General features: G+C 41.8%; 3 protein-coding genes across 4 annotated transcripts; 2 read left to right on the top strand and 1 right to left on the bottom strand.

Moving 5' to 3' along the window:
- Positions 1–197: 197 nt before the first annotated feature.
- On the top strand, positions 198–8,263 carry kif15 (kinesin family member 15). Its single transcript, XM_088400315.1, has 35 exons — positions 198–365; positions 555–585; positions 678–864; positions 943–1,019; positions 1,231–1,268; positions 1,334–1,425; positions 1,514–1,690; positions 1,767–1,976; positions 2,139–2,264; positions 2,421–2,543; positions 2,638–2,788; positions 2,862–2,953; positions 3,039–3,248; positions 3,324–3,501; positions 3,575–3,716; positions 3,951–4,092; positions 4,169–4,336; positions 4,407–4,535; positions 4,627–4,732; positions 4,810–4,975; positions 5,058–5,208; positions 5,293–5,378; positions 5,455–5,533; positions 5,714–5,800; positions 5,883–5,987; positions 6,078–6,200; positions 6,271–6,417; positions 6,495–6,587; positions 6,673–6,837; positions 7,145–7,239; positions 7,312–7,378; positions 7,451–7,488; positions 7,585–7,717; positions 7,822–7,953; positions 8,043–8,263. The coding sequence occupies exons 1-35, from the start codon at positions 347–349 to the stop codon at positions 8,103–8,105; spliced, it is 4,128 nt and encodes a 1,375-aa protein (XP_088256441.1). The 5' UTR covers positions 198–346; the 3' UTR covers positions 8,106–8,263.
- Positions 6,833–11,308, bottom strand: rd3l (RD3 like). The gene is made up of 3 exons (XM_088400320.1): positions 11,142–11,308; positions 10,421–10,729; positions 6,833–9,797 (listed from the first exon to the last, which is right to left on the bottom strand). Exons 2-3 carry the CDS (start codon positions 10,714–10,716, stop codon positions 9,443–9,445), a joined length of 651 nt encoding a protein of 216 aa, XP_088256446.1. The 5' UTR covers positions 10,717–10,729; positions 11,142–11,308; the 3' UTR covers positions 6,833–9,442.
- tdrd9 (tudor domain containing 9) lies at positions 8,504–19,808 on the top strand. Of its 2 annotated transcripts, none has more exons than XM_088400318.1 (35): positions 8,504–8,724; positions 11,652–11,716; positions 11,831–11,895; positions 12,096–12,317; positions 12,720–12,842; positions 12,919–12,999; positions 13,071–13,235; positions 13,316–13,419; positions 13,508–13,627; positions 13,779–13,863; positions 13,937–13,994; positions 14,094–14,198; positions 14,262–14,359; positions 14,430–14,561; positions 14,648–14,810; positions 14,912–14,975; positions 15,095–15,158; positions 15,251–15,295; positions 15,417–15,470; positions 15,576–15,692; positions 15,794–15,901; positions 16,100–16,200; positions 16,298–16,468; positions 16,591–16,702; positions 16,779–16,931; positions 17,276–17,365; positions 17,454–17,711; positions 17,827–17,994; positions 18,183–18,253; positions 18,331–18,440; positions 18,545–18,638; positions 18,847–18,985; positions 19,109–19,227; positions 19,306–19,378; positions 19,478–19,808. In XM_088400318.1, the coding sequence occupies exons 1-35, from the start codon at positions 8,597–8,599 to the stop codon at positions 19,574–19,576; spliced, it is 3,924 nt and encodes a 1,307-aa protein (XP_088256444.1). In that variant the 5' UTR covers positions 8,504–8,596; the 3' UTR covers positions 19,577–19,808. The 2 variants fall into 2 exon arrangements, with proteins under 2 accessions (XP_088256444.1, XP_088256443.1); XM_088400317.1 differs by having other exon boundaries at positions 8,505–8,724; positions 16,779–16,994.
- The last annotated feature ends 320 nt before the right edge of the window (positions 19,809–20,128 follow it).

Here is a 20,128-nt window from a genome sequence, read left to right as displayed (position 1 = left end):
TAAATTCATTACATGGAAGTTATGATATAAATTAATATTAATAAACCCATCAATTTTACCTCCGTAGGGATTTATTTAATGTATTGAAACTTGATAAATTATTTATATTTTATTGCAGGACGCATTTTTTCCAGAACTATTTTTTATATACAATCCAGAGGGTGGCAGCACGCAACGATACGGAGAGCAGCTTCAGTTAAATAATCAACGAAGAAGAAAAGCAGGAAAACCAAGAGAGTCACCCGCCAAATTTGATACTAAACAAACTCGGCCCCCATTTAATCCGACAAACTATGAAGAATTTGGACTTTTCCTCATAACAACGGATTGTTCAAGACCGTCAACAATGAATTTAATTGGAAAGGGTAATGAATGATACGTCTGATATGAACTGAATGGAGAGTTTAAAGTTCAACGACTGACATTTTGAGTTTTTGACACATTTCTCTTTGGCGTAAAATTACTTCATTGTGCGATCGGTGTCGTAAAAATGTAATTTGTTAACTTTTATTGTGAACGTTATGCATGATCAATTACTGTGCGTTTGTTTTCAGGATGTGGCGATTTAAACCAGTTTGCTGGCAGGTAATGAATCAAACATATAATCGCAAAAAACATATTTTCCAAAAGTGGTATACAAGTGCAGCCAACATCAATGTTAAATTGTGGTCCTCCAGTGGTGACAGCGATTCAATCAAAGTTTTCGTCCGAGTACGACCTCTCACCAAGGGCACGGGACTAACCACGGATGGCGATCAGAGCTTGTGTCTCAAAGTCACCTCACCAAACACCTTACGTCTGCTTGCCAAACCGGAGCCGAGAACCTTCACTTACGATCATGTTGCTGACATGGACACATCACAGGTTTGCGGTTGTTTTTGTTGTTACTGTCCCCATACTGGACTGTTTTTGTGAAAAGAACCCTTTGTTATTCTTCAACAGGACTCCGTTTTCTCTTCTGTGGCCAAGAATATTGTGGAGTCTTGCATGAATGGATACAATGGAACCATTTTTGCCTAGTAAGTTGACAAAAGTGTAATGATAGTTGAAAGTGGCTCTGGATCTTTGCATATCACATCAGGGCAACATGGGGGCGGTTATTATGTAAATTGAGCTGAAATGCTGCCCACTGACACATTTCAGAAATGTGCTGATAACTAAACATTAACTTTGTTTAGTTTCTCACTTGATGATAAGTGATGCTCATTAACTGTTCTATTTCTTCTGCAGCGGCCAAACAGGATCAGGAAAAACGTTCACAATGCTAGGTAAGAATTCAGGTTAAATCTGCTGTTGTAGAAATAGTAATAAAGCCATTATATTACACTACTAGGACCTTCTGAGTTGGACAACTTTACAGATGAACTGCGGGGTGTTATTCCTCGCAGTTTCGAGTATCTGTTCTTTCTCATCAACAGAGAAGCGGTAAGGTTGAACGGCACCACTTCATCACCATGACAATGAAGTACAGATGTTGGTTTATTATGTATAAACAATCGTTCTTCATTTTCAGTCTCGGTCCAAAACCTTTCTTTGCAAATGTTCATTCATCGAGATTTACAATGAACAAATCTTTGACCTCCTGGACACGGCCTCCGCCAGCCTCTTTGTCAGAGAGAACATCAAGAAGGGTGTGTTTGTAGAGGGGGCGGTGGAGAAGTTTGTCAGCTCTGCTGCCGAAGCGTACCAGGTAGAAATTTGTAATCTGATGTAATCCAAGCTTTTAATTGTTTCCGTGTAAGATTATTGTGATGTATGACTTGTAGGTGTTGTCTCGTGGCTGGCGTAATCGCAGAGTGGCCTCCACTTCCATGAACCGTGAATCTTCCAGATCTCATGCTGTGTTCACCATGACTTTGGAGTCCAAGGAATCCATCAATGAGGTGGTGAACATTCGAATGTCTCAGCTGAACCTGGTTGATCTGGCTGGCTCGGAGAGGCAGAGAGACACACACACCGAAGGCTCCAGGCTCAAGGTGATTTTTATTGTCTAGGCTCATTCTGTGTTATTATCAATCGTCTCTTAATCCGCCGATCTCCTCATTTTTGCAAAGCTCATGGTATCAAAAGGCCAATGGACTGAAACCCGTCCATGTCTCTGTGATTGAGATCCGCTTTGTACTCTGCCTCTCTTGCAGGAGGCCAGCAGTATCAATCGCTCCCTCATGTGCCTTGGTCAAGTGATCATGGCTTTGGTCGACGTGTCCAATGGGAAGAACCGCCATATTTGTTATAGAGATTCCAAACTAACCTTTCTGCTACGGGTGAGTCACTTGAGAGGTAAAATGCGGTTAAGGACCAATTATTGCGAAAGAGCATTAGTAATACACTTTGAGGCCATAGAAATAAAACAATCAAGCAACAGAGTGTCATCATCATCATGACATGAAAATAGCATTGAAGACTTTCTGACATTTCAGGACTCTCTTGGAGGAAACGCAAAGACTTACATCATAGCCAATGTTCACCCTGGATCCAAATGTTTTGGTGAGACATTATCCACGTTACAATTTGCCCAGAGAGCAAAGCTGATCAAGAACAAGGTATGGCTGCTTAAAAAGATCAGATCAGACCAGGGTCAAGTTAACAAGTATTTTTATGTCTTTTTTTATTATTATTATTATTATTTTTTTACAGGCTATTGTCAATGAAGACACGCAAGGAAATGTGAGACAGCTGCAAGCTGAGCTGAAGAAACTGAAGGAGCAGCTTGCGCAGGCTCTCTCGTCTCAGCAAGTGGATTTTGGAAAAGATGTAGCGCCAGGAGGACCAGGGCTCCCCATCTCAAGTAAAACTTGTGCGGAATGCAATTCATAACTTTCTTTCAGGTGTTTTGTCAACAAATGTTCTTGTCTCACCAGAGCCGTCCACACATACCGAACTTGTCTCCTTGTACAAAGCCAAGTTCATGGCTGCTGTTCGTTTGTGGAAGAAAGGAGAGGAAGAGAAGACGGCACGACACATTTTCTGTTTTTAAACAAAATCTACTGTTCACATGAGCTGTGGGTTTACTGTATTTGTGTAACTGTGCACGACAGGTTCTGCTGAAAAAGGCATCTCAGCTGGAGCAGGCTTGGACTCAGAAAGACAAGTTCATCCACTCCAGTCGCCTGATCATCAAGTTCCGGGAGGATCATATCAGTCGCCTGGAGAAAAAACTCAAGGCGGAATGTGGCATGCTTGCAGATGTGGAGTCGCAGGCTCTCATTGACCAGCTAAAAGAAGAGATTGGTATATTACGAGAGCAGGTAGAACTTTTTCCTTTGTCCCAACTACTGCGTTGCGCCCTATTTCACATCTATCCATTGTTCCGTGCCTTCAAGATTGAACATCACCCCAAGATGACTCGCTATGCAGCAGAGAACTACAGCCTCAGAGAGGAGAATCGTCAGCTTCGTTCCCTTGAGTCCGTGATGAAAGCCGAAGAGGAAGCAGCACAAGTTGCGCAAGAGCTCGAAGAAGATTTCCAAAGGGCCGTCGAGGCGGAGAAGAACGCCGAAAGTAAGTTGTGACCGTAAATATCGATCAGAGCGTATTTCCGAGTCTTTGTGACAAATCGCTTGTTGCTTCACAGCTCTAGCCGGTGCTTCAACTTCCTTGGCTACAAATGCTCTTGGTACAGCTGCAGTGGAGAAGCTGAAAGCTCAGATGCTTCAGAAACAATCTGACCTCACAGCAGTTTTGCACGCTTTTGAGGAGTACAAGGAAATCACTAAGTAAGATGGAAATTTTATTATGTGAACAAACATATTGTTGGTATCATGTATTCAAGCATTTTTGAAATAATGCTTCATAGAAGGTCAACTGTGGTGAGCATTAGATGACTGTAATGAGATTGCCAGTTGGAGGGAAAAATAATTTGGCAGAGTAAAGAAACTCTGGATGCAATGAAAATGGTTGGATGTATAAGAAATGTGAATGTGGATTTTTTTTGTGTACGTGTTTTCAAGGAAGCAGATGTCTCAGTTGGAGTCGGACAAACGCTACCTTGAGAAGTCCAACAGGCATCTGGAGAACATCTTGGAAGCCACAAATGCCTACAAAAAACAAGAAGTCTCCGAACTGAACAGAATTCATGTTGAAACTTTAAAGGTGAAGAATTGAATGTCTTCTGCCACTACAATTTATTTTGTGTACTACTGCTAAGTCTTCTTTCTTCAAACATCAGATTCTGACGACACCCACCAAAGCATACAACTTGCGCTCCTGTCTCGTACCACTGTCCAGCCCAGAACACTTGAACGGTAGCATCAACAATGTCGATGATCATTTGGCCGAGTCACCCCGTTCAGAAACGACGGAGATGGCCTTGACTGAAGAATTGCGTCAAGTGCAGGTAATCAAGATTGTCGTGTGCACTAGAATGCGTATTGCCAAATTCACTATATTTTTTTGTGATTTCTCAGGAGCAAGCGAGTCAGGTTCGGTCCCAGCTGGGAGAGGAGGAGCTCAAAAACAGCAAGCTGATGCAGCAAATTGTAAAACTCGAGGAGCAGATTCACGTCATGTCACAGGAGTGTGGCCAAAAGGAGGAGGTGAGGATTTCCTCATAGTTTTGGATACAACATTATTTCGGAGCCAATTTATCCCATTAAAATAATGTGGCCTACTTTTATCCTGATGCAGCAACTGTCAGTTGAGCGTGCTAGCAAGAGCAGCGATCATCTCAAACTCCAGGAGACCATCACCAGCCTTCAACTGAAGTATCAGCGTGAACAGGAAACTGCAGAAGGTGCCGTTTCTCTTCCGAATGTTCTCAAAACTTTTTTTTCCCTTATGGTGAGTGAAGTTGTGTTTTCCCATTTTCAGTATTGAGAAGTGAGATTCGGGACCTGAGGTTGGTGCTTCAGTCATCTGACAAGGAGCTGGCGGCTGTGAAGGCGGAGCTAAGAGACAAGCAAAATATACAGCAGAAAGAGGCGAGCCAGCTCTCCAGCAGTCTCATCACCACGCAGCTCCAACTCGACAAAGTCCAGTAAGGAGCCGTTAGTCCGTGTTGCTGTGTTGAAACGTCACTGTTGCCCAAGAATATCGCTTGAGCGACGTTATCGTTTCAGGCTGGATTGGGAGCAGCTTCTGGAGCAGCACCGCACTCTGCGGGATTCTTTTGAGCAGCTGCAAGCCGAGGCAAAGTTTGAGGCTGATCTAGCGAGACAGCAGATGCAGGATGGGCAGCAGGAGATCAGCAAACTGAGAGCTCACATTGCCGTCAGTAAACTTGTAACCATCTTTTCCTAAACTCAGTTGTGAAAAAGGTCTCATTGTGTTTTTTTTTTTTTTCCTCTGCCATAGGAATTAAACAACTCTCTGGAAACAGAGCAAGAGCACACGAGCACCCTGACCTACCAGTTAAGAGAGAACAGAGAAAATACATCAAAGTAAGTTCTATAAATGTCTTTATTCAAATGTTATCTGTAAAAATAGAAATTAAAAAGTTTTCCGGTATACTTTCAGAGAACTTAATGAAACAGCTGAGGAGAACACACGACTGAGCAAGCAAGTCTCAGACATGACTGTTCAAATCCATCAGCAGGTCAGTCCATTTTGTATTCTCATGTCTCCTTAATTCTCACACAATCTTTTCCATGACCTCAGTTGAATTGAAAGTCACAAAAAAAGCCTAAGACAATGCAAAACAACAATTTTGATACTCAATGACCTGAAGGAGCTTTCATTGTATATTTCCTTTGACTGTGTCCTTGTCATTTCCAAGGTCATCAAACTTGATCATCTTGAGCAAAAGCTGCGCACTGCCGATGAAACCATAAAAGGCCTGGAGCAGAAGGTTGAACAGGACAAAGTAGGCCCCGGGAAATCACTGTCCTTTTTTAGACGTTTCCAATTTTTCTACCGCTTGTCTAAATCTCTTTTGGTTTTGTCAGGATGTCGTCCTGGATCTGATCAACCAAACCAGAGACCTCCGCAGTGAGCTTAATCTTAAGGAACAAAGCATTGCACATCTGTCAGGAGACATCAACGATATCACTGTACAGTACTTGAAACCTAATTCTATTTCACCTTCTACGTTTGAGTCCCGCTTTGATCACAGTTAGTCAAAATTTAAATTGACCCTCCAGGCTAAGTGCAACGCTGCCTGCTCGGAATGGAAAGACGTCGTAGACCAAAATACCAAGATGCAAGCAGAAATCACAGAACTGAAAGAATCTTTAGAGAGAAGTCAAGCATCTAGTAAAATTGAGGTAAGCAAAAGTTTGACACCATTCCTATCATGTGTCAGAAAAACAAAGTGTGTACATTTGCGCGTGACAGGTCGAAGTACTGCAGGACGAAATCGCTTACGCAAATGAGGAGGTCGAAAGACTTGCAAAGGTTTTAGATGAGCACAACAACCTCCTTCAAGCTGCTCAAGAGCAAGCCGCTCAGAAAGACATTGTGATCCAGAATCTCCAGCAGAAGGTAATTGTCAAGAAGAGAAGAGTAATAATAGTGATAATGTTAATCACTTAATCCAATCTAACTGTGTGGTGGCCCAGGTGCAACAGCAGCAGGAAGCTGTGGAAAAAACATTAAGAAATGAAGCTCTCAAACATGGCGAGTCAACTTGCACTCCCAAAGCAATACCAAAGGTAACAGTTGTTTCTTGAACGTTCTCTCCTTGTGCATGGCCTAATGGCTTTATTGTAACGTGACCTTTTTTTTTGTCAATTATAGACCCCCAGCACCCCGGGAAGCTTTAACCGGGACCTGACCCAGATTCTCGAGAGCCAGGAGCGGGAACTGGAGAATCGACGGTCCTCTATGATGACCATGGAGATTCTCTTGGCTGAGCTTAATGCTGAAAGAGCTGCCAAGAATGAGGAGATCCAACGGCTCAAGGTATGTACAGTAGAGGTTTATTTGGATTCAAAAGGATTAATTAACAACAAATTAAATTAATCAATAAATATTTGGGGAATTGTTTAGACCTTTTCTATTTTGAAATTGTCCAAATCCTCGATATTGCAGCAGTAACAGTATGAAAGTGAGCTCAAAATAAATAAATTAAAATTTCGCAAAATTTTTTTTCCAACCAATCAACAGTTTACCAAAAGTAAAAAAAAAAAAAACATCTTCAAAAATAGGCTGCTCACTTATTTATAATATACAATATAATTGATTAATAATGGGTTTTCTTTGTCCTCAGACCCAGCTGACTGAAAAAGAGGTGGTCCGGATGGAGATTCAGGGCTTGCTCGACCAGTTCTATACCAAAAAACCTCAGGGTGGAAATACAAACAGGTTGAGTGGATTCATCCTTACAGCACACAGACGCTGAGGAACATTAATAATGTTTTATTGTACAACTTTCAGTGAGGAGCTCATTGATGGCATCAAGCAGTCTCTTCTTAAAGAGCTGCAAGAAGAACGAGAAAAGAAGGTTTGTATTCTTGTTCCTCTCGATTTGAAAGTTTTTCGACGTCATCATTGTTCCTGTTTTTGTCTCGTACAGGATAAAGTGATGCAAAGGCTTTCTGACACGCAAAAAAAGTAAGACCCCCCCCCATCTCTGCTTTTTGTTTAACCATGTTTTAACTCCTTTATATGTACTTCATATTGATCAAGATTATTACTTCGATTGCTTAGGATGCAAGCCCAGGATTCCATGTTGGCCCAGTCTCAGAATTGTGTCCAGGAGCTGACCGCAGAACTGAGAAACCGCTGCCTTGAACTGAGAGAGCTGAGCCAAAGAGTACACGATGAGGACAAGCTCCTCAAGGTCAGAGCCCCCACAGTGATTTATGTATTTTCTTGATTCAAATAATATGTAATTATTAAGCACACAATTAATGTTTTGATGAATGAAATTGACTCCTCTTCCAGGAGAATGAGGTTCTCCGTAAACAGAATGTTCAGCTGTCTGAGGAGAATGGAAAACTGGTGGGACACAAGAACCACAAACAGAGGATTGAATACTTGGTCAAGTTAAAGAAGGACAACACCAGACTACAGGCGGTAACTATCATTTCTAGTCTTGGTTATTATTCATTTAAGGTAGATATTCTTGTTTATATTTATTTTTTTGTGCATGTGTATTCTCAAAGGAAAACGAAAAGCTTCGATCAGAGTTGAGCTTAATGCAAGACAACAATGGACCTTTGCTGTGATGTTGCCAATTCATGACTGTAACAATTTTCAGTGGACAGTTTTCAAATCTTTTTTTTTAAATATTTTTTACGTTTTAGATTTTTGTCAAATTGATAGTAACAGTGACATCATTTGGGCATTATACACGTTAAAAATGAAATAAAACAAAACTATTTCATTTGCTTGTTTTCTTTTTTTTTTTAGGATTTTATAAAATCATTCCTGAATTTAAAATTGAATTCCCAACGAGACAAAGAAAGAAAGACGAAAACACGTCGGTGTCATTTAAAGGAGAAATGCGTTCTTTTAAATATTTACATGTTGTCAAACGTTGCATGAAATCCAAATATTCTAAATATGTTGTGAGGTGGTTTTCCACACAGTTGCTAAAGAAAATCCAGCAGAAAATGCGGTCCACCATATTCGCCCTCTGAAGCTCCCTCAAGCTAAACGCCCACAGTGGGCAATTGCACTTGACCAGCACACGACTAACAGGTTAACAAGCACCACCATGTCGAACGTATTCACGGCCGAGCAAATTTCCAACTGGTTCACCACCAAGTCCTCGTTTGCCAATATCAAGATCACAGAAAACGTCGTCGAAAAGAAATCGTCCGAGACGTCGTCGAAAGAGACGAGGTAAGAATTATTTTTAAGCATTGAAAAGTAAAATTTGACCGCCATAGCTAGCCTGTTAGCCCGCACGTGCGCGAGTTTAGTTTTTGCGGAATTTATGTCGCAAACGAATTATAATTTTTTTTAATTATTCTTACACAATAGACTAATGTAGGAAGACATTATTGTTTCTTCTGGTTTGAATGTTGTTATTGACGAATACAGCATATTTTGATTGCTATTTTGACTATAATATTCGGTTATTTGTGTTTGCGCTAAAGATTAAGGAAACTTGTGTATACGTAGGGTGTAGACTTTTTATTAATTTAATATATATAAAATTATATTTATTTATTACTTTGGCCCCTAACCTGAAATTTTACAAATGTATTGGTGCATGTTTTAGAGTATAACAGGGGTCACCAAATCTAGTCCACAGGGGCCCCAATCCAGCCTGTTTTATATGCATCCCCACTGCAACACATCTGATTAAAAAAAAAAAATAATAATAATCTGGATGGATATCAGGCTTAATCGAGCTTGCTGATGAGCTGCACATTTTAATTTGTGTTGTAGCAGGGCTAAAAACAGGTGCCCTTGAGGACCAGCCTTGGTGACCCCTGGACAAGAGTATAATTTACCATCCATAGAAAGTTTCAGAAATTCTGATTTGCGAATTGGTGAGGGTTTACTGAACATGTATGACATATTAAGAGTGAGTTATTTACCTAGAAGAGATAATTTACAAATTAATTGATTCATTGACTGCTGGCCTCATGGGAACTGGACAGAAATATGGAAGTTCCCACTCCCTTTTTGCTCTGAACCAGCTGGTATGGCGCATGGCTCTGTCCACATATCCAGACACAGTTGGGATCTCCTCCCTCAACTTTCCATCATTACTGCTTGCTTTGGTAACATGCTGCTCCAAATTGTTGGGGCTTGTCCAAAACCCTGTTGTTTGGAGTTGTTTGGCTTTCCCTGAGACTCTTTGAGCTTCGCCACATTTCCTTTGATCGATGTCTCTCAGCACCAGCTTGAAGACAGTGACTAGCTCCCATGGCATCACTTTGCTGCCTGCAAGCACCTCACTAAACCTGTGGAATCGCACAACCAAACAAGTAGTTAGTGACATTTCAAGTTGTCTCGGTCAGTCATAGTTTTGCTAGACAGATTTGAAGATGGTTAATGCCTTGCTAAATGTAATTCCATTAAAGTTTGATTTGTATTGAATAAATGCAAATGCCATGTGAATGAGTTTTTCTGCTGTACATAAACCGAGTAGTTATATGAAAATACTTTTTTTTTTTTGCATTGGGTGTTACATCTGTAGCGTAAATGTAAAAAGACAATTGTCTTGAAATTAGGGGTGTATCAAAAATATTTTACAACAAAATTTAGTTGTACTGCAAAGATGCAACCGGTTTTTATTAGGGGTCTTTATAAAGTTAAGCCAAGCATTGTTGTAGATCTAATTGTTCTTCCAAAGGCTGTGAATCTCTTCTCATGATGCCTTTAAGGCAATTCTTCACCTTCCCTTCTTGTTCACATGACCTGATAGTGTGACATTAACACGCAATGGCTTTGTTGGCAGCCTGCCCTGCCTTCCTCCCCCCCTTCGGCTCGTGCGGGCTTCGCCTGCTGTCAGGCAGCATTTTGATGGCGAAGCAGCTACATGCTGCTGACAGCATGTTAATGTGAGGCTCTGAGACGATGGCACCTGGAGAGCACCGCTGCAGCGTGGATGGGAGGGATGCCGGCAATCAGTAGTTCCAGTTGCTCAATCTCTGATTTGGGGATGAGGGTCCTCCACCTAGGGCACCTCTGGAAACATGGCTGATCCACAGCGCTGTGCTCCGGGTCCAGCATCCTGGCCGTGCACTCGCGCCCCTGCATGTGCCATAAAAGCTCCCGGATCAAGTCGTGGCTTGGTCGGTCCACAGGGTGTCTCGGTGATGATGTTTCAGCTTGTGTGGTTGTATTACGGGACCATTTGGTCCAGCTAAAGAGTGGCATAGCAAGGAAAGCCCTGAAACACAAGTATTGGCCTGTGATGTCATTTGTAACAACAACAGCAGCGTTCTATTGTCTAGACATCCTTGAGTGTCAATCACTTCAAAGTAGACATGTCAAAATGATTCAGATAATTGGCAACTAAACTATCACAATTATTTTGATAATCCAAAAATTATTTAGAGCCATTGTTTACTTAAACTTAACTTCCCCGACTTAAAACAGTCTTCTGATTTCAGCCTCTCAGCAGTAATTATTCTCAGATTTCAATTGTCCATGCAAGGATACTCATAAGCGGACATCTGATTTTACTTTGGAAAACAATCTCTGAATCACTATTGCTCTTTTTGAATAGAAAATAAAATTATATCCTTTTAATGGAATTAATAATGGATTATTCTATAGCGACAGCGTGACTTCAAACCTACCTTAAACGCAGACAGAATAGTCAAGGGACGCTTCAAAACAGACTTTGAACTTTACATCTTTTGCTTGTCCAGTATAATCCGAGTTCAGCTGCTTTGTGCATCAGTGAGGAAAGAAAGAGGGCGAATCTGTGATGTGTGCTTGCTGTGGTACCATCAGGGTTTGTACCGCCCCTTGCCAGTGGCAAGGGAGGGCAAAGGCTACAGCGCTGACCAAAGCAAAGATGAGGGGAGCTGAAATAAATGATGCTATGTTTAGTGTACAGTAGATTGGAGCAGTCGGTGTGAGATCTATTTTGGCTAAATGCCAAATGAGCTTGCTTGATTCAGTGTCACTCCCCAAATGTCATGACCCCAACAGTGCGTTGGAGCATTAAATGGAACATTAAATGGCATTTAAATTCTTGTCTAGTGAATGATGCTTTATAATTTCTTATTCATGTAATGGCAAAGTGATCAAATGATCCATGAGCTTTTTCATATCTGTAAATTCTTCCAAATGTTTCCCACTAGTCCAGAAACGGTTCCAGATGACGACAACCTGAAAAGTGCGAACAAGACAAAAGATGTCCGCCCAAGTGAGTATGAAATGTTCTATCCGGTTGTAACTTCACATAATAAAATATTCCTTTTTTTTTTTCTTTTCATCATAAGCAATAAACAACGCCATGCTTTACTTTCCGTATCCTTAGAAACCTATCCGCCACTTGCGAGCTACTACCAGCCCAGCTTCCCCATCGCCAAAAGCAAACAAGAGGTAAACTGTAGAGTCCATTTTCTTCAGAGCTTTGGGTGACCTCATTCACGTTTGGAGTTTTTATCCTCTTCATTTTAAATTCCCATGTTTTGTTCTGCACTTGCCACTTTGGCCTGGCATTTATCAAATGATCAATTTGCTCTTTTTAAATTCACACTCATGAAGTCCCATATGTGCATGCTTGTGTGTCCCCTTTCCAGCTGATTTCTCTCATAGAAAACAACTCGGTCGTGATTATTCGAGGAGCCACAGGCAGTGGCAAGACCACGCAGCTGCCACAGTACATTCTGGACCACTACAATGACAAAAATGCCTCTTGCAACATTATCGTCACGCAACCACGCAAACTCGGCGCCACCAGTATTGCAAGATGGGTCGCCTCTCAGAGAAAATGCACCTGTGGTAGTCTGGTTGGATATCAGGTTGGTGCAATATTTGAATTTTTTAGGTGCATCTTTGAAAAATTAGGGCACGCAGTCAAAAGCCTTGTCGCTATCTTAAGACATTAATATTGAGTTTGTGCACTTCGCCAAAAGATTCCATTTTGCTTGAAGGAGTTTAGCCTCCATTCCATCCTTGTTTAGTTCAAGTAATGCTCTCCTTGAATGGAAAGCTCTCTGCTAAAAAGTATTCCCCTGCGGCTGTGGATTTGTTCTCAAGTCGCATTTTTTGTTTCCGTCCGCCCTTTGTGTGTAGAGCACAAATGATTTCTCTCTGTGCGTCACGTTGGGTAGCGTTTGTCGTGCGTGGCACAAATCAGATGGACGTAGTTGAAGATGACCCAATTAATAAATAGTGATTGCGATTTTATATCTTCATTTTAGGTTGGACTGGAGAAGACAGCTACTGAGCACACCCGACTGCTCTATGTGACAACAGGAGTGCTGCTGGAAAAACTGGTTGCTGCCAAAACCCTCACAGAGTACACTCATATTTTCATTGATGAGGTGCATATCAACATATCCAAATTGAAATGATCACAATCTTTGAGTCATTTGGACAAATAAACAACTCTTGCTGAAGGTTCACGAGCGCACTGACGACATGGACTTTGTCTTGCTGATCGTGAGAAGACTTCTTAACACCAACTCCCGTTATGTGAAGGTAAATCAAATCTGTGGTATTCTTTCCAAAAGGTTATGGAGGTGTCCTTAACAGTCGCTATTTTGTCCCAGATAATCCTCATGTCAGCCACCTTCAACTGCAAACAATTTGCAGAGTACTTCAGCACCCCTGTTGGTGGAAAAATGAGCTCAGCTTATGTGTTTGAAGTGGAGGGGACACCTTACGTCATTGAGGACTTTTACCTGGATGACCTGCAGGACTTGTGGCCAACTAATGTACGGGACATTGTGAAATACTGCTGATGCTTTCCTTGGAATTTTTTTTCATCACATGTTGTCATCTTTCTTTTGCCCAGCTGAATTCGGCATGTTTGGATGATCCCTATATTTCACCTGAGATGTACCACGTCGCCATCTGCCTCATTGATAACTTTGACAAGATGGAGAGCGAGGCTGCCAGGTGAAGAGTCTTCGTAGAAGTAAAACAGTATTTTGATAGTCCTGTATTTGGACCAAGAGGTGGAGTCTGTCTGCTTGTGTGTTAACAGTGATGCAGAGGTGGAAGGCACCGTAAGTTTTGCAGAGAGAGGCAGTGTCCTTGTTTTCCTCCCCGGATTGTTCGAGATAAGACATATGCAAGAAGCCCTGACCACGCTAGTCCACAAGAGGTCTTTTTTTTTTTTTTTTTTTTACATTACCAAATGAATTATTTTGTACTTCATTTCATGTTTTACACTTTTTAGAGTTAGACTATAGCATGCAGCGAATCTTTGTCTCTTTATCCCTATTTAAGAAGCTTTGACGCCCTTGTGATTTTAGGTTGCAGGTTTTTGCCCTTCACTCCACTGTGACAATGGAGGAGCAATTTGGTGTCTTCCTGGCTCCCGTGCCAGGATACAGGAAGGTAAAATTGTTTCATGCTTCATTAATTTTTTTTTTGTTAGTTCACTAGTCTAATGTTGTGCTGACATTTGCAGGTCATCCTTTCAACCAACATTGCAGAAAGTTCAGTGACTGTGCCTGATGTCAAATATGGTTGGCTGCCTTCTTTTTCGTAAACACTTCAAGGAAGCATTACAGAGTATTTCTTTTAATCCAAGATGCGTTTTGATCGTTTTTTTCCTTTTTGTGCAGTTATTGATTTCTGCTTGGCGCGTCAGTTGGTTTGTGACAAAGAAACCAATTATCAGTCTCTGTGTCTCACATGGGCGTCAAAGACCAACTGCAACCAACGTAGAGGTATAGCACAAATATTTAAAATACGGTAAAGTATGTGATATAACTCATCTTCTTCTCTTCCAGGAAGGGCGGGTCGAGTTTCCAAGGGCTATTGCTACCGCCTCGTCAGCAAAAACTTCTGGAAGAATGAAATCCCAGACTACATGATCCCTCAAATGCTGGTATGTAGCTGCTCTACTTAAAAATCCGTCATGGCGTCCCTATGGTGTTCATCCTTTTGTGCCCTCCCAGATTGCCCCGCTGTCCAAAATATTGCTGAAGGTGAAGCTGCTGGACATGGGAGACCCTCGATCCCTCCTTTCAACAGCTCCCTCTCCCCCCAACCTCAAGGAGATTACGAGGACAGCGCTCCAACTGAAAGAGGTCGCTAGCCTAAATTGACTAACCAAATGCTATGCTAATAAACCACTAACACAGTCATGACTACATTGTTCTTTTTCGCTCTGCAGATGGGGGCCCTGTCTGCTAAACAGGATGGTAAATGTCTAAATGGAGATGGGGAGCTGACATTCCTGGGCCGAGTGCTGGCCCACTTACCTGTGGACATATACCTTGGCAAGATGATTGTCCTCGGCCACATCTTTGGTTGTTTAGATGAGTGTCTCATCATAGGTCAGCATGTCCACATCTTTAATATAGTATTAAAGGCATCACATATCCAAATAAAGTGCACTTTTTACACCAACTATGCTAACCAGCACTTCCATTTTCAGCTGCTTGCAGCTCTATGAAGAGTTTCTTTGCCATACCTTCAATGCAGCAAGTTGCTGGCCAACGGTGAGTCACATCTAGATCAGGCAGAAATTTAACATCTATTACATATGTCACTTCGCCACAGATGAAGCCTGAATTTCACTTGAAATTAATATTCTACCATCTGACTATTTGCATTCTAGGAGCAAGCTAGCTTTTGCCCAAGGAAGCCAAAGTGATTCCATAGCATTTGTCAACACCTTTAAGGTAATACTAATGTGTCAAAAACAACAACACATTTTGTGGATTTTAAGGGATTTGCTCAAGGCTGCCATTTTCTCCTCCCTCTCAATTGTTAGGCATGGAACTCCTTCAAAGAGAAAGGACAGATGAGGGAGCTGAAGGTGCAGTGAAGAACCTAACATGAACTGACATGTTGATTAATGTATTTTAATCGAGGCCACCTAAGCAGACTTTTAAAACTTAACAACCCTACTGTTCTGTGTGATTATCTTCTATCCTCAGGATGCACTGATTTGGGGAAGAAAGAACTTCATCCAGATCAAGAGGATCCGAGAGGTACCTTTTAAAAAGGATTCAGTCCTCATCCGAGTGTCTCCCCTCTGATGGGACAAGTTGCAAGTTGCAACAATATCAACCAGTCTCCCTTTGTCCTCTATCTAGGTTGCAGAGCTTTATTCAGAACTGAAAGAACGTGTGAAAGAGTTCAACATGCATGTGCCGGAAAACACCCGGCCCTCTGACTACACCAGCATGCACACACAGAAGTTTATTCTTCAGGTTTGTCGTGAACTTGATTGCTTCGAGGACATATTTTCCCGCGAGCAATTTTATGCTAATAATAAAATAAAAATAGTTACAAGTCATTATTCCTTTTGCAGGTCGTCATTGCTGGTGCCTACTACCCCAACTACTTTGTGCAGGGGGACATTGATGATGATTTAGCTTCCAGAGAGTTGAGTGGCTTAAACCCCAAAACGACAGTGATGGTATGTCCTCAAATATTGTTTTCTTACTGTTCAGGTCCAGAATGATCATCTATTTCAGGGGAAGTCACCTCAGAATTTAGACTAATATAAGAACATGTTGACCAGTCAATGTTCTTGCATCAGTTGTCGCCTCATTGATAGAGCAAATCTTAAATTGGCTCAATGTACATTACATAAACATGAATATGTCATGCCCAGGTGAGAAGCCTCCCACCCTACAGTTTCCTTTACTACAAGCAGCTGCTCGCCCTTTTCCGCCAATGTGGACAAGTCAAAGCCATTGCCTTTGAGTGCTCCAGGTAAGGAAATATTTATATATATATACATATATATATTAATAGAGCCAACACTATCACTGATCACAAATGTGTTATTTGTGTTTATTTGTGTGCACAGAGCATATGTGGAATTCTACAAGACATCACAGGACTCTGCAACCCTGCCTGAGGTGTCGCTCTCCCTCCTCCTGGCCCAGCAGAAACCTGCCCTGGAGCTTTCTGTCTACCCCATAGAGAATATCGAAGCCTCTGTCGGGAACAGACAAATAACTCATTTGAAATACGCACGGTATAGCTCTGTTCAAGTGTTTCAAGAAATAACCTCGAGAATTTGTTTTGATAGAATTGAGATGATGCATGTTAGGCGGTTTTAGAACGGCACGATAACACAGACGTGCTTTCTGTGTATAGGGTGAAAGTTGACTTACAGAGCCAATCAGTCCTTCCAGTGGGAGCGGTGAGCAGCACCCTTGACCCAGACAAACTACCAGCCAGCCTCTGTTTCATGGTGAACGTCACGAAGGTCTGCATTTTTTTCCCCCATCCAGATATTTCACCCGCATTGGGGTTGTCTCAATACGGCCATTTGTTTGCTGCAGGTGGTGGATGTGGGTCATTTCTGGGGATTCCAGGCAGATGAAGCTAGTTTGGAGAAGCAACGCCAATTGACAGGAGAGATCAACAAGCGCACTCTTGAGCCTGTGACTGGGTCGCTCTATCCTAATTTCATTTGCCTGGCGCCTTACTCTGAGGTAAACGACCAGAGCCTCTACTATCGGGCCAAGATCCAGCACATTCATGGAAACACAGTGGAGGTGGGTGCGGGTGACATTTTCTCACAATAATGTTTTGGACCAGGCGGTGAATGAGTAGCATGGCAAAATCAGCAGGTATAAGTCTACTCACCAGTCATCTTAATATGCATAGGTGGTGTAAAAATAGATTTATGGCTTGCCTCATCAATCATCAATGTATCACACTTTTACAGTCCTTGCCGTCTCGAGGTTGTGGTCATGCTAATCCATCATGCTCAACTCATTACTTTCCAAGTTCAACATGAAAGCACAGCCAAACAAAGAATGCTTTTCTTCTTCAGGTGTTCTTCTTGGACTTTGGTAACATACTGTCTGTCCCGTGCAACGCTCTGAGGGAGCTCCCATCTGACCTCCAGGGTCAGCCCTTCCAGGTACCAACACCATGACTTACCCCACTCAACTTCTCACTTTCCAACTTGTCAATTAACAAAAAGACAAATGCTCTTCTCCTTTTCTCAGGCTCAGGAGTTCCAAGTGATTGAAATGCGTCCGTCAGCAGAGTCCATCATATACGGCAACCAGTGGAGCAGCCATGCCCGTGATCAATTCATAGCGCTGGTGAAAGACCACTGTGTGGTTGTGTCGCTGTACTCAGTTCTCCACGACGTGATGCGTGTGCAGCTTCTCATCAGCTCTGGTACCACAAACAAAAGCATAGTCAACATCTTTGTGGAAGGAGGCCACGCTATTCGTGCTGAAGAAAGCTTTGACTCTAAGGTAACAGAGGGGATCCAACAACTTGCATGTTGGATTCCTGTAGTTAATTGTAGAGCCAATAAATGTTTTCAGATGCTGATTTTTCCATTATGAATGGGGTTTCTTTGCCTTGCAGCAAAACCATGAGGTGCTGGTTTCTATGTACAAAGACATCGAAACTGGCATGTATGTCCGTAATGCTAACAGCAGCTCTTGGAAAGATCGCCAGAAAGATGACAAGCATCTCATCGACTGCCTCCTCTCTCGCTTTTCCAAGAGCTGCCCGCCTTATTCCAAGACAAAGGTAAAATAAAAGTAGGGGGCTCAACCCAAGATCTAAAAAAAAAATAATAATAATTAACAACTATTATTTTTCATGCACAATTTAGACAGGGATCAGGCAATGCAATCGCTGGCACAGCGATGAGTAGATTTTGTGGCTCCTGAATCCCTGCAACAAATATGTATCAACATGTATTGTTTTTCCCCCAGGTTCGTCTGAATGGACCAAGCAGTCCCTACAGATGCCAATTCCACTCCATGTTCCACAATAAGAACATTAAGTAAGCTTCTCATGCCCGACGGCACAAGTCCAGCAGTTATTGCCTCTGCTAAATAACGAGCTGTGTCTTTTTCCCAGGACTGTGACCATCGAACATTCCAGCGTCAACAGTATGGTTCTGAATGAAAATCCTCACCACAAGCACCAGAGAATGCTGGTTGCTGGGAGCGTGTTCATCAAAACCTCAGGTGCCAGGGAACTCCAAGCATGCCTCAAAATTCAGTTTGGGCTTTATAACATGTCTTGTGCACCATCTAGTGTTTAAGAAAGGTATTACAATGTTGTGTTGCAGGTAGCATTTCACCAGGAGACACCTCCCTCATGCCAGACATCCCTGGACTACCCGCCATTCTTACCATGTTGTTCACCCCTATCATGGAGTTACGGTTAGTTTCACATGTACATAACCGTAGCAATAAAATAGAATAGGATTATTAATAGAATTATACCCAGAGTAGACTAGATTCAGTACCACATATGAGCTTTTAACCATATAAGAAATATCTGTGAATTAACGGGACTGTGAAGCTAGTAGCCTTGATGGAGAGGGATTTACTATACTCATTTCAGTTTCTTTCCGTTTCCTTTTTTTAGCACTGATGAAGAGAGGACTCGCTACACCGGCGCACTCTGTGGTCTGGGCTGGAACAACAAAACAAAAAAAGCCATCCTGCCCGACCATGACATTGAATTGGCCTTTGATGTGAAGTTTGATATCGAAGACATCACTGAGGTAATGGCGAAGCTATTTTTTAATATATTAAAATAATTCAAAAACAATCACATAACTATGGAGACTTTCCGCAGTGTTTGCTTTTTCAACTATTTGACTCGTTTGTCGCTCGGGTGTCTTCAGATAAATGGATTACGAATGGCAATCAATCACCTGGCGTGTGAAGGGCTGGGTGGCAACCTGCACTTACCGTCCGACAAGATAGGGCAGTTCCAGGAGGAATGTCGTGAACGTCTCATTAGGTCTTAACTACACTCCTGCACATTTGTCAGACTTTTATTTGTAGGATGAGAACCGACATTGGTTACCATTTTATTCAGATTGTTCACCAAGTCACCTCCGAGGGAAGTTGTCACTCCAGACTACTTTAAAAAAGCAGGGAAATGGAACCAGGTATGATGGCCACTTTTATTAATTTAGCTTCTGAGATGGATTATTGAGTATGTTGTGGTATGCTGCAGTTTCTGTACCTTGTGTGCTTTGTTTCAACAGGTTGATCCGTCACTCAAAATTGATGTAGCTGAGGTCAGAACGGGACAAACAAGAGGAGTTCTCTTTGAGCTGCATCCTCCCCTTCTCCTCAACAACTGATGTGCTGCTTTTGCACATTTTTCTTTTTTATATTTTATTTAAATTTTAGTCTTAGTTCAAGACTTGTTTACCAGCGGGACTGTGAAGCTGTAGGAAAATGTAAACAAAAAAAAAAGGGTTTGTACATGTTTGTTGAACATATCTCTCCGTAGGTTTAATGTTGAGATAAATTGTTTTCTTGTTCAAACAGTTCCTCGGCAGTGAGCCAATAAAAATAATTTGTTCCAGCAGATGACATTTGCCAATCCTTCTTAAGCACTGTGATCCTGTTTTCACCATACACACTCGGGAGCATGAACACATGCACACAGTAATGTAAGGTGAGTGGTGTTTTTGTTCATTACCTTGGATAATTTGTTTGCATCCAGAACCCTATATATGAAATATCTAAACCTATCAATTCCCTGTGTATTGTTAATATGCAATTATATTTGCAGATACACAGATCAATATTTCCTTGTAATATATTTTCCAAGCGCCCCTGCTCCAGTAGATTTATTTTATTTATTACACAATTTCATGCAGGGATGTAACGGCATCAAATAAATTAAA

This window comes from Syngnathus floridae, chromosome 16 (genome assembly GCF_059516105.1).
Source record: "Syngnathus floridae isolate MCC-2025c chromosome 16, RoL_Sflo_1.0, whole genome shotgun sequence".
NCBI classification, from domain to species: domain Eukaryota; kingdom Metazoa; phylum Chordata; class Actinopteri; order Syngnathiformes; family Syngnathidae; genus Syngnathus; species Syngnathus floridae.
The sequence above is the reverse complement of the archived record's forward strand: the minus strand, read 5'-3'. Positions and strand labels throughout refer to the sequence as shown.

Bases quoted from the DNA above. Each gene is read 5' to 3' on its own strand.
- rd3l (XM_088400320.1), bottom strand. From the start codon at position 10,716: ATGCCACTCTTTAGCTGGACCAAATGGTCCCGTAATACAACCACACAA. The intron at 9,798-10,420 runs GTGCCATCGTCT...GCGATTCCACAG, and splicing joins GCTGCAGCGGTGCTCTCCAG to GTTTAGTGAGGTGCTTGCAG.
- tdrd9 (XM_088400317.1), top strand. From the start codon at position 8,597: ATGTCGAACGTATTCACGGCCGAGCAAATTTCCAACTGGTTCACCACC. The intron at 13,864-13,936 runs GTAAAATTGTTT...TGACATTTGCAG, and splicing joins CCGTGCCAGGATACAGGAAG to GTCATCCTTTCAACCAACAT. The intron at 15,296-15,416 runs GTGCAGTGAAGA...TTCTATCCTCAG, and splicing joins GACAGATGAGGGAGCTGAAG to GATGCACTGATTTGGGGAAG.
- kif15 (XM_088400315.1), top strand. The intron at 1,020-1,230 runs GTAAGTTGACAA...TTTCTTCTGCAG, and splicing joins AATGGAACCATTTTTGCCTA to CGGCCAAACAGGATCAGGAA. The intron at 4,976-5,057 runs GTAAGGAGCCGT...TTATCGTTTCAG, and splicing joins CTCCAACTCGACAAAGTCCA to GCTGGATTGGGAGCAGCTTC.